We start from the raw sequence: 17334 nt of genomic DNA, 5'->3' as shown, positions 1-17334 counted from the left end.
GCCCATGAAAAGCAAGGTTCTGGGTTTCAGTCCCAGTCCGGCACATCATTTTAAACTGGCAGGAATTTTCATTTTTCGAACATACCTCTTACTGTGAGGTGGTGTATATAATCTAAAAAAGAGAAGCTAAGCAGCCCTTCCTTGATTATTTCCTATTCTGTTTAGGGTCCATATCAAATGGTAATAACTGAGCCAAGTAAAGATGGTACAAATAAGAATGACTGTATCTGAAGTTAGTCTGATATGCCTGGTTGGCATGGTACAGTTATAAAGACAGTTGACCAACCGAGTATAAAACTCTTACAGAAGCTTTGTATGTTGTCAGAATTTTAAAACAAGCCATTACAAGACACTTCAGGAGCATTGGACATCATCATAAGGTCTGCTTTTAAAATTCTGAGAATCTGATCGTGCAAAGAATACAGGGGCAATACATGTGCAAGAAACTGAAACAGACACTTACATAGTAATTTGAAAAGGCTATATTGTTACTCAGAATCTCCTCTATATAGCGAGTAGCAACCTACCCTTTTCATAATACTGTTGTTATCCCGTCCTGCACTTTCCTTTGTTTGATTTTACATAATAGTTTGTAATGCCCTATGTCACACTGACTGCAGCTGGAATGGTCTCTATAGGACCCTGTTAACATTCCGGATCATCCTGAGCTGACCACACAGCTACCACCTGAAACTTATGGACATGGAGTAAAAAACAAGTACATTTTTCTCAATTAAAATTTAAAACAGTCTTGATTGCAATCTTGTTAAAATATTTTTTTATTGGAGTGAGTGACCGGTTTCAACTCTGCTTAACACACAAGTGTCGAGGGTCGACGGAACTCATCTAGCAGTGTCCATCAACTGCTCTGGAATCTGAAGCTGACTCTTTCATAGAGTCAAAACCGGTCACTCACTCCAATAAAAAAATATTTTAACAAGATTGCGATCAAGACTGTTTTAAATTTTAATGTTAACTGCTTTTAAGATCGCTGACTATGTTTTCAAACATTTCAAAAATCTTATTTATCTCAGTGCTGTAATAGATTTGTTCAGTAACATTGATACCAAATGGCCATGAGGGCACATAAGTATCTCCACATCTCAGGAGAGTTGTTCACATATTCTGACAAAATTCAGGAGCAATATGGTAACTAGTTGTAGAGTTTGCCTGCAGGGGTTCTGTACTGTATTTACCTGAATCTAAGCCGCATTTTTTTTTACGATTTTTGTAATCCTAAAAACCGCCTGCGGCTTAGAATCGAGTGCAAAGCAAGCGGAAGTTCTGAAAATTGTTGGTGGGTGCCGCCACAACTTACTTCTGCCGTCGAATATATGTAGCGCTACACAGGCATGCTTTGTAGATAAATACTGGCGCCAAAACCTCTGCGTCAGTAAATAAATTTTTTTAAAAAGGTGGAAGACGAGCGTTTTTCTCCGCCTCGAGTTTCGGCCACTGCATTTTCGTACATTATCCAATGAAGTAAATACAAATTCCATATTGTTCATCTTCGAATGTAGCAGCATTTCAATGTACTACGAAAACCCAACTGGCAAGACTGTTTGGGATGTTTGTCAATATGGCCAACGCTACGTTCTGATTGTTTTCCTATCTGTGAGAAGAGATGGTTGCTAATAGGAACTTTTATAAATTGTGAATCACATGCAGTATTCTCGTCACCATAAGAATAATACAAATATGGACATTTTTCCATGTATTGTTACGCGTTTGCTGCTATCTCATTTAAATCCTGTCTGCGTAATAAACCACGAAACTAGAGTGAGACAACAGCAAACGTGGAAGAATATACATATCATGTCATGTTTATATTCGTATTATTCTTATGGTTATCAGTGATACAGTCAGAAATGAAGCACGGCAATTGACTAGATTTTTAAATCTAAGATGACTAATTTCTGTGCAGAATGTAATTTACTAAAGAGGAGTCTGCAAATATTTTCAAACGGAGAAAATTTTTCGCTAAACTCTCGTTCAGAACATCTATCATACGCATTCTATTATATGGTTCTTGTTGATCATTATCAAAGAAAGCAGCAGTGTAAGTAACAACAAATAGCAGTCTCTTGCCATTGTTTTGCTAATGAGACGATTCCTCTCTCTTTTTTTTAAATTGTAAGCAGCGGTAGTGCGCTCAAAAGCAAGCCATGCTGTGAGCGGCGACAGGCCATAAACACGCACTATCAGAATGCGACAAACAATGCATGACACAGTACAGTAATGCATTTTCAGCTTAGAGTGACGTAAACACCTATAACAAAGAAAACTGCGTTTATCAGATCAAAGGGAAATAAGCAATCAATTCAAACCAGACGAAGCACGTGAAAAAGGAAGGGTAACCGTATAAATACGGACGGAACGCCTGACGCATAGCAATGGCTATCTGGCAAAGCTTAACTGCTAAGCTTGCGACTCGAACCAAACTACTGTAGCTGTATCGTCATTCAATCGACCTAAATTGTGTCTCATATTACAATGGACCAACTTTGTTTCGATTTGGAGATGCGGCCTAAAACTTTTCTCTCCCCTTGAATTTCGAGTCTCAAATTTCAGGTGCGGCTTAGATTCGGGAAAAATTTTTTTCCTTGATTTCGAGTCTCATTTTTCAGGTGCGGCTTAGATTCGAGTGTGGCATAGATTCGAGTAAATACGGTAGTTTAAAAAAGGAGATGCACATGATGGTAAGGTTGCGTGTTGTTCACCAGTGAGATACTATGGCAGACATCAGGGCCTTCTTTTCAACCCATGTAAACATCTCCCATAAGAGATTAATTGCATCACCTGCCTGAATAGTTTTCTGTTGGGATGCGAGAGTCGTTACCATGTGTGATTTTCATACTCTGTCATTGGTATGTACCAATGCATTCTATGACTTGTGAGTTCAACCCACCTTTTTCAACTCTGTAAATGTCCAGTGATGGTGCTCTTCTGCCTTTGCTACCTTGTATGCCTTCTGATGTGTGGAAAGTAATGTTACACATGTGGAGGCAGTCCCTACAGTGAGCTGGTGATTTGGGATTGTATGGCAGCTCACTGGCTGTATTTGTTCAACATTGACTTTGCAATTGATTTGCTGCATTGTGCTACCTGCCGTTACAAATCATAATAGCCATTGGCAACCTCAGTGATGTATATATTGTTGCCTGGCAGTTGAGTGACAGCAAAGCTTTTCCCCAGAATGACAATCACACTATAACCTTGACATTGTAAAAAATGACGTGACTACAAGATCTTGCAGAATGCGTGTGAACAGTCTGCAGTGGAATGCCCATCTAGCATTGATCTGTTACATGAATGAGAAGTATATGGTCTAAGACATTCCACATGCAAAAATCAAACAATGGAAATAATGGAAAATCCAGGAAATAATGTAACAATATTATGAGAAGGAAAGTTGCTGCTCACCATACAGTGGTAATGCTGAGTCGCAGATAGGCACAACCTGCAGCACTTCACTGTCTGCCATCCCCACCGTACTATCCCTCCCCCTCCCTGCCCCAGCCTCCTCCTTTTTCACCCAGTTGCCACTCCCATCATCCACTGGTGCTGCTACTCGCAGTGTGGTTTCAGTTGCCTGAGACTGCAGTTATGGTGTGTGTGTGTGTGTGTGTGTGTGTGTGTGTGTGTGTGTGTGTGTGTGTGTGTGTGTCTCTATTGTTGACGCAGGCCATTGGCCAAAAGCTCTAAGTGTGAAAATCTTTTTGTTCTGCCTATCTGCAACTTAGCATCTCCGCTGTATGGTGAGTAGCAGCTTTCCTTCTCACAATATTGTTACATCCCACATCCAGTAACATTAACTTATTTAATTTTTCTCTCGGATGGAGTCTCATCCTCCCCAATATACAGTCTCTCCAATTAAATTGGTCCTGAGCGTACGATCAGCTTTAATTGGTAATGCTGCTTGTGATTTAAATTGGTATAATCATATAAATGTTAAGCATGGTTTGGTGCACCAGATTAAATCCAGAAAAATAAATTAAATCATTGTGGAAGAAAATTTTAAAGTAGTTATAAAGCAAGAGGAAGAGCAAATAAATTGGTAGGTAGAAAATCACTGTGACAAAACATGTTCACTACTAGGAAGTGAAGAATATCCTTTCATGGCAACAAAAATGTGTATCCTAAACTACGAGGACAATTAATAAAATATTGTAAAGGATATAGATTAGTATTACTATTAAAAAATATTTCAAGCATTAAAATTGTGAAATAACCAGTCACGAGTATTGGCAGATGTCTCGTTTAAGATATATTAATGCTTCATCCTCATTAGTCTTAACAGTATCGGGATTACATGCACGATTTTATGGGCATTGACATTAATTTATAAAAGTAAACTGATTTCTTTTTTGGCTCATAGTAGTGTAATTAAGAACAAGAGTTGTATAGTATTCGATAAACTAGACACCTGTCGTGAGAAAACGAAAGCCAGTTGTTACACCACATCAATTTCTTCTCCTTAATGAGGCAATAATGCATTCAATTGGCTGTGGAGACATTCTGTTGATACTCTTTGCGAGACATCCACAACTGTTGCTAAAATTCTGTCAATAGATTCTGGTTTGGGTGTAGTTGTCAAAATTCATATACGTGGAAAGAAGTGTCCAGATGTTGACAAATGGAAATTAGGTTTCAGGATACATAAAAAAGGTCCTGAAACAGGAATGACTAATCAGCAGTTAAAGAAACACGAAAAGACAACAAAAACTGGCATATTACCAGGAGGTATCTGTTTTGGTTTTGTGTACCAACAGCCGTTCAATAGAGAATCTGTTAGTTCGCTAGCTTGCTTGGCTTAAGTTCTCAAAGAATTATACTCCATTGCCTCTGTAGGATTGAAGTCAAATTCGGGTGAGGACCTAGTATGTAATTGCAGTGGCATTTTTCGAGGGCCTTTCCATTCTCATTGTCAGTGTTTGCCTTCCCACAAGCTGCCTGCAGTCAGTCACTTAGCTTGAGGCTTCCATTCTTCGTATTGATTTTGTTGTGCTTGTAGATCTTGATGGCTTCTTGGAACGAATCAGGTACAATACTTCCTTTCTACATAAGGAACTTCAGTTCCTGCGAATTTTATACAATGTTCCACTTTGCTCAACCTTCGGCCCTCCACTGCAAGCAGCAAGTGGGGAAGCACGCTGGTAATGATCAGAGAAAGGCCCTCGGAGAATACTAACACGAATGCACGAAACCCTCACCGGCAAACTCATCTTTTGTCCAACTCGAGCCACAAAAAAAGTGGTAGAAGATAATTCTTTAAGAATCTCAGCTACTTGTACAGATTGAAATGTCAGATTGTCAGTCAAACAGCAGTTGGTCAAAGAATCTGATAAATTGCCTCCAGGTAATAAAGCAAGTGACCACAAAAGTCTAAGTGAGTAAGGAAGGGCACATTCAGTGTCAATAGCCACGTAACAAGAATTTTATAAAAAAAAGAAGAGCTTTTCCATTGCACAGTTTCTTCATTTCTCACTCGCTGACACATGTTAGTTTTACTATAGTGCGTTGAAAACTAGTTGTGACTTTTGACGTTTGGCTCAAGAGGATACGACGTGATGCTGTTGCCCAGGTAGCACCAATGGCAAGCAGGCTATACCTACCATGATGCCAGCACTTCAGTTGGTAAAGCATCTCTGTTGCCACACCATGTATAAATATTACTGTCACACAATAGATGCATCTACGTTCAGCATCTCTCATTGGAGCGTAGTATACTTTAGTGTTGAAGTGTTACGCCATCATCAGGTATTGCGAACAAGTGTTTTGTGTTGGATTTGTATTAATAAAAACAGTGCATCACATCTGAAAACACAAGATTCACAATGAAAGTGGACGTTCAGGAATACATTGAATGGCTTTGAAAATAATATTCTGCTGCAAAATATTCCTCCGAATTCAACAATAATAATGGACATTATGTCATACCACTCTGTTATGATGGATAAACAATGCAGTGGATGAAAGCGAATGTTTGGCTCAGGGTACAAAGAAATGCTCCACTGGATAAAGTCGAACGTAGTGTGTATAAGGCGAAGTTAATGCTACTTGAAGTGCTGTACAAGCCAGAAACCCAACGGTACCAGGTCGACAAACTGGCTGAGATAGTTTAATCAAGCTTCGTCCATTACACGCTAATTTAAATCCAACTGAGAATATTCTCAGTGATGCCAAATGCTGAAAAAAGAAGCCATTTGAAACGTTGAACCACAGGACGGGTCTCGAGTTGTCAGCCATACCAAGAAGGTAGTTGTGGAGAGATGGATTCACGAAGAACTATGATGTGTTTTGAGTAATACGTAACTTCTCTTGTTGCTATGTTAAAATTTGCTTCTTTTCTCAAAAACAGAGCATAGTTTACAAATATTCATCTCACTAACATTCTGACACAGTTGAAATTGTGGCAGAATCATGAAATAGTGTGTTATTAAACTAGTAACTGAGGGCAAGTCAGGTCAATAGTTTGTGAAACATACAATTCTCAGAATAAAATAACGCATAACATCACTTATATTGTCACAAAACCCACAGCAGTTCTCGTTTCAGCAGCTATCGGTGGTCCTTAAAAATTACATTCTTTCACCAAAAAAATCTGTAGTTGCTTGATTTTCATGGCAGCTATGAAAGTTTTGAATATTTATCATATGGCAAAATTCTCTACTCTGTGTGTGCAATAATTTGCCAAAATCTTATTTCGATACCTCAGACAGTTTATTTGATATGTGGAATTTATAACTATTTCTTTCTGGCTTTTTTGCTGGCGCGTGCTTTCATGATGGATTGGTTTACATACATTCCATTTTCTCAAGACTGCAGACAGATCCCTCCAAGTTTAAGTAACAATTCAGTAAGTTTCTAAAATTCATATGAGGCAACATATGACCTAACACGCACAAAACTAAAATTTATAGCGACCCTTATTTTTCACTGCAAACTTTAAGAATTTCTTCTATTAATATCAAAATGTCACAATCACTATGAGCATCAATGAAGTGATATGCAGTTCATCATGAAGTTAACGAATTAACCTACAAGATGTAAGAGAATCAGATTTCTTAGTTGATAGTTTCTTTGCAGTCATTTCGATAAAGATTGCAGATCGGCCAGCTAGTGCAGCTTGCTGTTCACGCAGACAGCTGCTGACGCGCCCAGCTTGTGCTGGCAACGGCGTTTCCATCCACTCTTTCCGCACTGAACTGCCAAAAGTTGCAATTAATTTTAAATGCACTATAGTGTTGTAGTTGCGTCTATATGTTCCATTCTTACTGCAGATGTGTTTTGTGTAATTTATGTGTTATTTTGAACGTAAGGATGTGATTGACTTTTATGCTTAGATATCTGTACCCAGCCTTCTTCATCTTCCTGCTAGCCCCTTCTCCAATGAGAAGGAAACAGTCTATTTTGAAAGGTGTCAGTGTCTTACATTTGTTTTATTTTTTATTTTTTTTATTATTTATTTACTTCTATTAGGTTTACAGGCACATCAAAATGGGCATATCTTTGTTGTGAAAATAGCAGAGAATGAAAATTAAATGTGTAAATTATGTTATGAAAATTAAATGTGTAATTTATGTTGTAAATCCTCTATTAATCATTATTTTTGAGAGGTGAAACAAATTTGCTTTTAAAGATTTGAAACTTCTCACAAAATTTGTCCAAAGCTTGCAGGTAGATAAAGAAAAAAAATTATTTCCAATACAGGATTCATTAACCCCCTGGAAAAACAAACATCCTATCCCCACTACCATACGCCAAGTAATCTAGTCTTCTGCGAATCACAGTCCAAAAATTGGAAGTGAAACTTAAGATTTAATCTGCCTTGTTTATTTTTCCACATATCTTTGAGAGTTTTCTTGCATATGTCTTACATGTTTCTTTGTGTTATTGAATGACAACTGAAGTCCACAACACATAATGAAATTCAGTCAGTTACAGTGTTTGCTGTATTGCTGATGTCAATTCCTGTGGTTAATACTTTCTCAAAATTGGTATGTGCTCATCATTGCCAAAAAAATACTTAAAATTCTTGTTTCGTCTATGCTATAACAGTGTCTTATGCTTCCCTGTTTAATTCTAGATGGCAGTTGATGTCAAACGGGGCATGTCGCAACTTGAACTGCTGTACGAACAAATAACAAAAGAAGAGATTGCGAAACAGCAGAGGCGAGAGCATAAAAAGTTGAAAAGGAAGAAGAAGAAAGAAAGAAGAGCAGGACTAGAAGGGAAGGATGCATGTGAGGTAAGGCACCATAATATCCAAACTTCTAGAGTGAGTATTTTTTGAATATTTTTAAAAACTTTCTAACATAGATTGTATTTGTTTTAAGTGAAACAGTGTTTGTGATTCTTTTTAGTGTGATTCAGAGGATAATGGTGACAGTGTGAATGATGAATCTCCATGTTCCTGTACATGTTCAGATGGCAAACGAACTAGTCAGAGTAATGACCGCCGTAAGGTAAGAGAAGAAAAACTGTTATTGTAAACTGTGCTATTCCAATTTTCTATGTAACGTAAGATGCTTAAATGACACAGATGCTTGACAAAATAAGGTAATTGGATAGATAAAAAATCTACTCACCATGCAGTGGCAGAACACATACATAAAAGATTATAACTAGGCAAGCTCTCGGAGTCAGTGGCTTCTTCTTCAGGCAGAAGGGTTGAAGGGGAACACCTCTTCCTTTCCCTTCAACCCTTCTACCTAAAGAATGAGCCACTGGCTCTGAAAGCTTGCCTAATTATAATCTTTTATCTGTGCATTTTGCCACCGCTTGGTGAGTAGATTTTTTTTTTTTTTTTTAAATCTACTCAAGTAACCAAGTTTGTTAAATGATATAAAGCTATTTGAGTAATATTCAGAGCTTATAATTTCTCTAACTTGCAGATTTGTGGCCTGTATATTAGGCTGCCCTTGACATCCTAATTAACATGTTCTTAAAAACATAAACTTAGTATCTTCTCCTAATATATCAGATCCCTCAGGATACTCATGACTGGGCATTTTTTTTCCTTGTAAATGATTAGACACACAAATTAAAAGGTTGTCACTCTGCGTGAGTGAAAACAAACAAATTAGCTGTTAAAAAAGAGCTGACTGGTAAATTTCTGACAGTAATATTTGCTTTTGCAAAAATTTCAATGCCTTTTTCTTTGGAAATGGGTTATCTTTTCTTTGTTTGGCTGTATTTAAGCTTACAAAAATGATTGTTCTATAAAAAAGAGTAGCATTTTCCCATTGGTGAACTTGAATGCATCTCCAATTTAAGGAGTTTCTGGGCGTTATTTGTATTTTCCCGTCCAATTCGATGATAACAAAATCTGAAGACTGCCTTTTGTGGGCATTCATAACTGTGTGCGACCCATGCTTGACAGTACTGCACATAGAACTGACAAGGCACTTCGTATGGAAGTAGAAGTGAAAGTAACTCTTATCATAACATTAGGGAAAGAACTTCGGCCCAGTCGTAAACATGACCCCGCTTTTTTTCAGTCGCTTCAGAGCAGGGTGCGAGCACTAAAGGCTGTAGTGGCACATGGCCACAAGTGTAAACAATCTAGAATTTTGACCAGTAGAAGTGTGGGAAGCAGTGCAGGGAATAAGTCCTGCCTCTGCATCGCAGCCTACTCCAGTGTTTTGCGAAAGCATATCTGACAATTCGTCACATGAGTAATCAATCTCTTCTGGTGTCCTGTGAGTCGTAATTGAAATCTGCCCTGACCCTGATTTAGTCTTTTCACTCATTTCAAAATAAGATGAGAAAACAATGAGCAATGTACAACATGAAGCATTTGGCTACTGCACAATTGCTTGTTGAGGATGGCAAAGTTGTTGTTGTTGTGGTCTTCAGTCCTGAGACTGGTTTGATGCAGCTCTCCATGCTACTCTATCCTGTGCAAGCCTCTTCATCTCCCAGTACCCACTGCAACCTACATCCTTCTGAATCTGCGTAGTGTAGTCATCTCTTGGTCTCCCTCTACAATTTTCACCCTCCACGCTGCCCTCCAATACTAAATTGGTGCTCCCTTGATGCCTCAGAACATGTCCTACCCACCGATCCCTTCTTCTGGTCAAGTTGTGCCACAAAGTTTACTTCTCCCCAATCCTTTTCAATACTTCCTCATTAGTTATGTGATCTACCCATCTAATCTTCAGCATTCATCTGTAGCACCACATTTCGAAAGCTTCTATTCTCTTCTTGTCCAAACTATTTATCGTCCATGTTACACTTCCATACATGGCTACACTCCATACAAATACTTTCAGAAATGTCTTCCTGACACTTATATCTATACTCGATGTTTACAAATTTCTCTTCTTCAGAAACGTTTTCCTTGCCATTGCCAGTCTACATTTTATATCCTCTCTACTTCGTCCATCATCAGTTATTTTGCTCCCCAAATAGCAAAACTCCTTTACTACTTTAAGTGTCTCATTTCCTTATCTAATTCCCTCAGCATCACTTGCTTAATTTGACTACATTCCATTATCCTCGTTTTGCTTTTGTTGATGTTCATCTTATATCCTCCATTCATGACACTGTCCATTCCGTTCAACTGCACTTCCAAGTCCTTTGCCATCTCTGACAGAATTACAATGTCATCAGCGAACCTCAAAGTTTTTATTTCTTCTCCATGGATTTTAATACCTACTCCGAACTTTTCTTTTGTTTCCTTTACTGCTTGCTCAACAGACAGATTGAATAACATCGGGGAGAGGCTACAACCCTGTCTCACTCCTTTCCCAACCACTGCTTCCCTTTCATGCCCCTCAACCCTGATAACTGCCATCTGGTTTCTGTACAAATTGTAAATAGCCTTTCGCTCCCTCTGTTTTACCCCAGCCACCTTCAGAATTTGAAAGAGAGTATTCCAGTAAACATTGTCAAAAGCTTCCTCTAAGTCTACAAATGCTAGAAATGTAGGTTTGCCCTTCCTTAATCTAGCTTCTAAGATAAGTCGTAGGGTCCGTATTGCCTCACGTGTTCCAACATTTCTACGGAATCCAAACTGATCTTCTCCGAGGTCGGCTTCTACTAGTTTTTCCATTCGTCTGTAAAGAATTCGCGTTAGTATTTTGCAGCTGTGACTTATTAAACTGATAGTTCGATATGTTTAATAATATAGTTCAGGCCTAACCTCAAGAAGTATTTGACGCAGCCACAATTTAAATAACAACCACCTAATTTGCCATGTTAAAAGTGTCCATGTTATGCCATCTTTTGAACTTCAGCTAACAAACAAATGTATGTGTTTTTTTGTTATAAAATGCTAGGTCTGATGGTTAAGTACTGCATTGCATGATGCAACATCTATTTTAAATAGACCATTCAATAGTACTCAATTGACATGAAAGCAGAGCATTGGTATGACATTGTGATCATGGATGTTTTAACACCCCAGCTTCCTCAACCAAATTATAACATTTCAGCTCCTCAACACCAAATTAAAACGTTCCACTTCAATTTGTTTGCACTTATAGTGATCCCAGCTTCCTCAACCAAATTAAAACGTTGCATTAGGAGGTGTCTGCTTCGTGCAAAAGGTCTTGAGTTCATATTGATGACAACAAGTAATTCTTCATTACAGACGTTTATTTACAAACAGAACTGACAGACTTCACAGACTCAACAACTGACTCTCCGAGCCAACCGCACTGCACATCCGAACTGGCAACTGACAACACCTAGGTGTATTAATATCTTTTCAAACAATGAGAGTCTTTGACAATGTTTTGTTTGCAATACGATAGCAATTCACGACTTAAAACTAAATTAGACATTACAGAATTTTAGTACAGATTAAAGTAAGTAAAAGGATCAGTACATATAAATTCTTACAAGCATAATTTCCAAATAGATTTTATAACATTTTTCTACCAGCTTGTGGATAACCTTCACCAGATTTGTACCGATGTTTCCAGAAATATCTTGACATTTGATTCTGGATATTTCTCGAGTGATCCAGAACAACTATTTATATGTAAAACGACTTAAATCGCGTTTCAAAACGTAAATAAATCTTTTCAGCAATATTTCTTGATACAAATCGTCTTTCGAAACTAGGCCATGAAACAGCTCTCACAAGTTCTTGTATTTTTGCGATCATAATATAGAATTTCTCCATAGAAAGTTCCAGAAGTGTGCATTAAACGTTCATTTTCAGACTTTTTTTTTAGCTGGTGAGTTTTTAAAAGTATCTTGTCCATATTATACGAAATAATTTAGCTCAAAACTGATAATTTATACAATTAATCAGAACTACAGCAAACAGTGAGTCTTTCTTTTACAAAATGAAATATAATTACAAAATTGAATGAAAATAGGTTACTAACACTAATATATATTTACATTAATTCTATTTTTGTTCTTTCTGTGCAAAATGTCCTAATATTGACACAGTACAATATTTAAACATCACCAAAATTTCCCCTTACATTTTGCATATCTGTATCGACATCCCCTAAAAGTCTACAGTATCGAATACTTCAATATGTCCTGTAATGTTACACAACCCCCCCATCAGCACTTCCACATGAAACACGGAAGTGTTGATGTCATTACATTACAAAACAGAAAAGTTTTACACATATCTTTGGTGTCTTCTTTCTTGAAGACCGGTGATCTTCTTTCTTGAAGGTCGGTGATCTTCTTCCTTAAAGGTCGGTATACCTCAATGCCACACACTGTATTTCAGTCTCATCTTCACAGTCCGTATGGTTTCCATATACACTGCAGGCTATCACAGGCTGCAATAGCACAGTTCGCTATGAATATACAGCATACAGTGGTCAAACCCAGTTAAACATTAGCAAAAGCGTTTAATAGTCGGTGGACCGGTTTTTAAGGACACAGAAATTTGAATTCTCTAAAGTCTAATTACTCAAGAAAATTTAGTCTAAATAATTTCTTAATGCTAAGAGAGGATAGACTGACAGATGGAGAAAATTGATTATACAGGATCACAGAATAAGTGTAAGATGCAATGCCAGAATACGAAAATGAAATATGACAATTGCATAGCTAGGGGACCTAGTGCTCGCCAAACACTTAGCACACAAAGAATGTATGCTCCCCTGAGGAATCAGATAAATACAACATAACAAAGTATACAAAAATATCCTGGTAAGATTACATATAAAAGTCTATAAACATCTATTATCTAAAATACTTTTTTACATTTTTTTATACAATTTCAGTTCGGTCACGTTTCGTAGGCCAAACAGTCTGCCACAATTTGGGTAGACTAGACGGTAAGCATTCGGATGAGGATTGTCCTGAATCTTGAAAGGTCCAATGTATATGTCAAAAAACTTTTTTAATTCACCACTGATGGCTTTAGACTTCTCTTGTGTTTTAACAAGGACCAAGTCTTCAATTTTAAATTGAGTAAGCTTCAATCTTTTGTCATGTCTACATTTCCTCTTTGCAATGGGTACACTATAAGGTTTTATAAAGAATGACTCCTGTGGTTTTAATCTGAGTTTACATTGATAATTCTTTACTCTGCCAGGTCTATCATCAAAAACATCGCAGTAATTCCACAATAATCTTTCTAACTCTACCTTCTGTTCTTGATTCAAATTATCTGATTCCCGTAATTTTTCTTGAACTATATCCCCATATTCCCCATCATCATAATCCTCAGTAATTTCCTCTACACAATAACCACTGTCTTTAGAAAATGTAACGTCCCTAATTTCAATTCCCTTATCAGCACAGTTTTGAACCGACATGTCAGTACTGGAACATACTCTCGTCTTAGGATCAATAAAGGTAAACAAACTCTTTTCCCAATCAAATGCTGCATTAGCTTTTAATATCCAGTCCATACCCAACAGTACATTCTCATTTAGGTCACTTATTACAAGACATCCTTGAGTAAACTGTACATCATTCATACTGAAGGACAACAACACCTGTCTATTAACAAGTTTGCTCAGTTTGCCGGTAATGCCTCTAATTTTTATTCCAACAACTGGTAATTCAACAAAGTCAGGATCATGCTTAATTATCTCTTAATTTGCTTGAAATGGCACTAATTGGACTCCCTGTGTCAATCAAACAATACCCTTCCCAACCTCCAGCTTTAATTTTTATGTATGGACTACCAATAGTGGTGTTTTCCCTTTCTTCCTGTTCTTCATACAAAAGATCTTCTGCTATCTCATCATACCTATGTTCCATATTTAGGATTTCTTTATTAGGCAATACTTTCTTCAAACTTCTAGGTCTACTGGAATTTACTGGAATGTCTGGATTACTATTTACCTCACACACATCCTGACTAGTACCCCGTTTGATGATTTCATTAGGCTTAAAAGCAGAAACTGGTTCACAAATTTCCCCTAATTTGATCTTAACATCATTGTCATCACTATAATCTTTAAATTTGTCCCAAACAGATTTCAAAATAATCTCAGATGCATCAGCACAACCAACCCCCCTGTCTCCTGATGTATTACTAAGCTGAACTGGCACAATCTGATTCTCATGTGGAATGTAGTTAGAGTTCCTGGCACAACTATTCTCAACACTATTGCTTATAACATCCTCCTTAACTTCAACATAAACTATTCCATCCAATTCACCATCAAAATCTTCTAGTACATAATCACCATTAGCCTTAACATCAACATTATCATCATTATTGCCTGAGCTTACACTACAAACACTACTAGTATCACCAACATTACTCACAACACCATCTTCACCAACCACATCCACATGAATATCAGACTTTCCAGAAACTTCAGTACGAACATCATTATGACAACTTACATCTAAAACATCACCACACACAAGTTTGTACAATCCAAAATTATCAAAGTTATCCTTATCTTTCATTTCAGCATTAGGTGCTTCTTCTTGATTATATAAATTTGCAATTATATCATTTTCTAAGCCTACTTCATCAAAGGTAGCCTGGTTCCTATTACAGTTGTTTCTAGTATTTTCTCTGATGACATTCCAAAATTTCCTGTCAAATTTAATTTTTTCATTACCTCTATCTACAGATCGATCATAAGCATACTGTCTATACTGGTTAGGTCTCTGATTATAGTGCTGTCTGTTCCGGGTGAAATTAGCCTGATTTTGAAAATTCCTTGCCCCAAACTGACAGACTCCCAGTGGAGCATTTAGTCGTTTAAAGGCCTATGTCTGTCATTTCCCTGCCTCGGGTTACCTTCTCTCATGTCATTACCCCAGGACCTGTTTCGATTTTCCCATTCTCTGTTTGAATTAAAGTACTGATCATTCCTACCAAAATTTCTTCTGTCATTGCTATTATAATTATCCCTGTTGTTGTTAAAGTTTCTTCGTTCACTATTTTTGTTATTATTTCCACGGTTCGGTTCCCACCCTCTGTGTGATGAACCTACAAAGTCGTTAAATCTGTTGTTTTGTTCAAAGGCTCTATCAAGTTTGTCCACATATTTCAAGAATTGTTCTATGGACTCATCTGGACCATATACTAAACCCCATTGTACTCTTTTCGGAAGTCTCCGTTTTTGTGCATCAATTTGAGTTAGCTCATCAAATGGCTTATCCAGATGCACTAATTTTTGCAACTGTTTCTCACAATAGGCTTTCATTGACCCATCAGATTCTCTGTAACTAGGACCATTCAAGAATTCACTTTTGATTCGAGCTTGCTCAGTTTCAGACCAAAATTTGGTTAGAAAACATTTTTCGAAATCTTCAAAGGACATTTCCGCGGAACAATTCTGATTGGCCCACGAAAGCGCCTCACCATCAAGTAATTTCTTTACAAATTTTATCTTAACACTATCTGTCATTATGGACGCGAACTGCTCCTTGCAGAATTGCATGAAGTCTTTTGGGTGTATATTCTTGTCACCGGGATAAGTTTTAATGGGAAAATTTCCCCATACCCCATTACAACTATTACTAAAACCTTTTTGCAACATAGTTTCTTGTATTTCTACAAATTTTCTGTCTACAGTTTTTTCGACATTACCTACTCTACTACAAATTTCTGTGACCTTTTTGTCAGAATCAGATTTGAAAGATTTAATTTCGCTTTCAAAAAATCGTTTTGTCTGGTCAAATTCATTTCTCAATTGAGAATTTTCCTCATTTACAAAATCAACAACTTTTTTAAGTTTTGACTGGTTATTTGAAATTTCGTTATTTAAATCAGTTTCAAGAACAGAAATTTTGCTCTCAACCGTGTCCACACGACAACTAAGTTCTTTCTGGTTTGACTCAAAAGTAATTCGCCATTCTTCGAGAACCTGATTAGTGTGAGCAATCTGTTCTGAATTTGAATTTATTTCTGATTTTAAATCACACACAGCCTTCGAAATCGACCTGTCCATCTGTTGTTGTGTCTGTTCAATTTGTTGACGTAATTCGGCACGAGAAACGTCCATCTTCGAGTTTAACTCTGAAAACATTTGTTTTAACATTTCCAACATTCCTACACTGTCAGAAGCACTTTCCCTAATAGGTGTACTCGCTACACCGCTGTCAATACTGAAATCTGCGTCTTTTTCCATTATTTTAGGAAGCAGGTACTTATCTTAGTGTCCGTCGGCGGTCGTTGGTGTCCGTGTTTTGTGAAATTTCTTCAATTCCAGGATGGTTTCGCTCGGTTGATTCACTCCTCTTCTTGTGACCCCAGAATCGACGTATTTACTTCTGAAGAATGACTGGTCCGTCGTATATCCTCTTCTTGTGGTCCCAAAACAGACGAATTTTCTTCTTGTGATCCCAGAAGAGACGTATTTTATTTTGAAGAATCACTGGGTGGTCGTCAAATCCTCTGCTTCCTCCACCAAATTATAACACCCCAGCTTCCTCAACCAAATTAAAACGTTGCATTAGGAGGTGTCTGCTTTGTGCAAAAGATCTTGAGTTCATATTGATGACAACAAGTAATTCTTCATTACAGACGTTTATTTACAAACAGAACTGACAGACTTCACAGACTCAACAACCGACTCTCCGAGCCAACCGCACTGCACATCCGAACTGGCAACTGACAACTCCTAGGTGTATTAATATCTTTCCAAGCAATGAGGGTCTTTGACAATGTTTTGTTTACAATACGATAGCAATTCATGACTTAAAACTAAATTAGACATTACAGAATTTTAGTACAGATTAAAGTAAGTAAAAGGATCAGTACATATAAATTCTTACAAGCATAATTTCCAAATAGATTTTATAACATTTTTCTACCAGCTTGTGGATAACCTTCACCAGATTTGTACCGATGTTTCCAGAAATATCTTGACATTTGATTCTGGATATTTCTCGAGTGATCCAGAACAACTATTTATATGTAAAATGACTTAA

At 37.3% G+C, this 17334-nt stretch overlaps 1 protein-coding gene across 2 annotated transcripts in view; it reads left to right on the top strand.

Moving 5' to 3' along the window:
• Positions 1-17334, top strand: part of LOC126281218 (gametogenetin-binding protein 2-like) — a 131305-nt gene that overhangs the window by 44577 nt on the left and 69394 nt on the right. For both annotated transcript variants that reach the window (XM_049979979.1, XM_049979970.1), the window contains exons 7-8: positions 8090-8251; positions 8367-8468. In XM_049979979.1, the coding sequence (XP_049835936.1) occupies positions 8090-8251; positions 8367-8468 (264 nt within the window). The remainder of the gene's footprint in view (positions 1-8089; positions 8252-8366; positions 8469-17334) is intronic.

This window comes from Schistocerca gregaria, chromosome 1 (assembly GCF_023897955.1).
Source record: "Schistocerca gregaria isolate iqSchGreg1 chromosome 1, iqSchGreg1.2, whole genome shotgun sequence".
NCBI lineage: Eukaryota > Metazoa > Arthropoda > Insecta > Orthoptera > Acrididae > Schistocerca > Schistocerca gregaria.
Note: the sequence above shows the minus strand (reverse complement) of the source record. Positions and strands in the feature narration are given on the sequence as shown.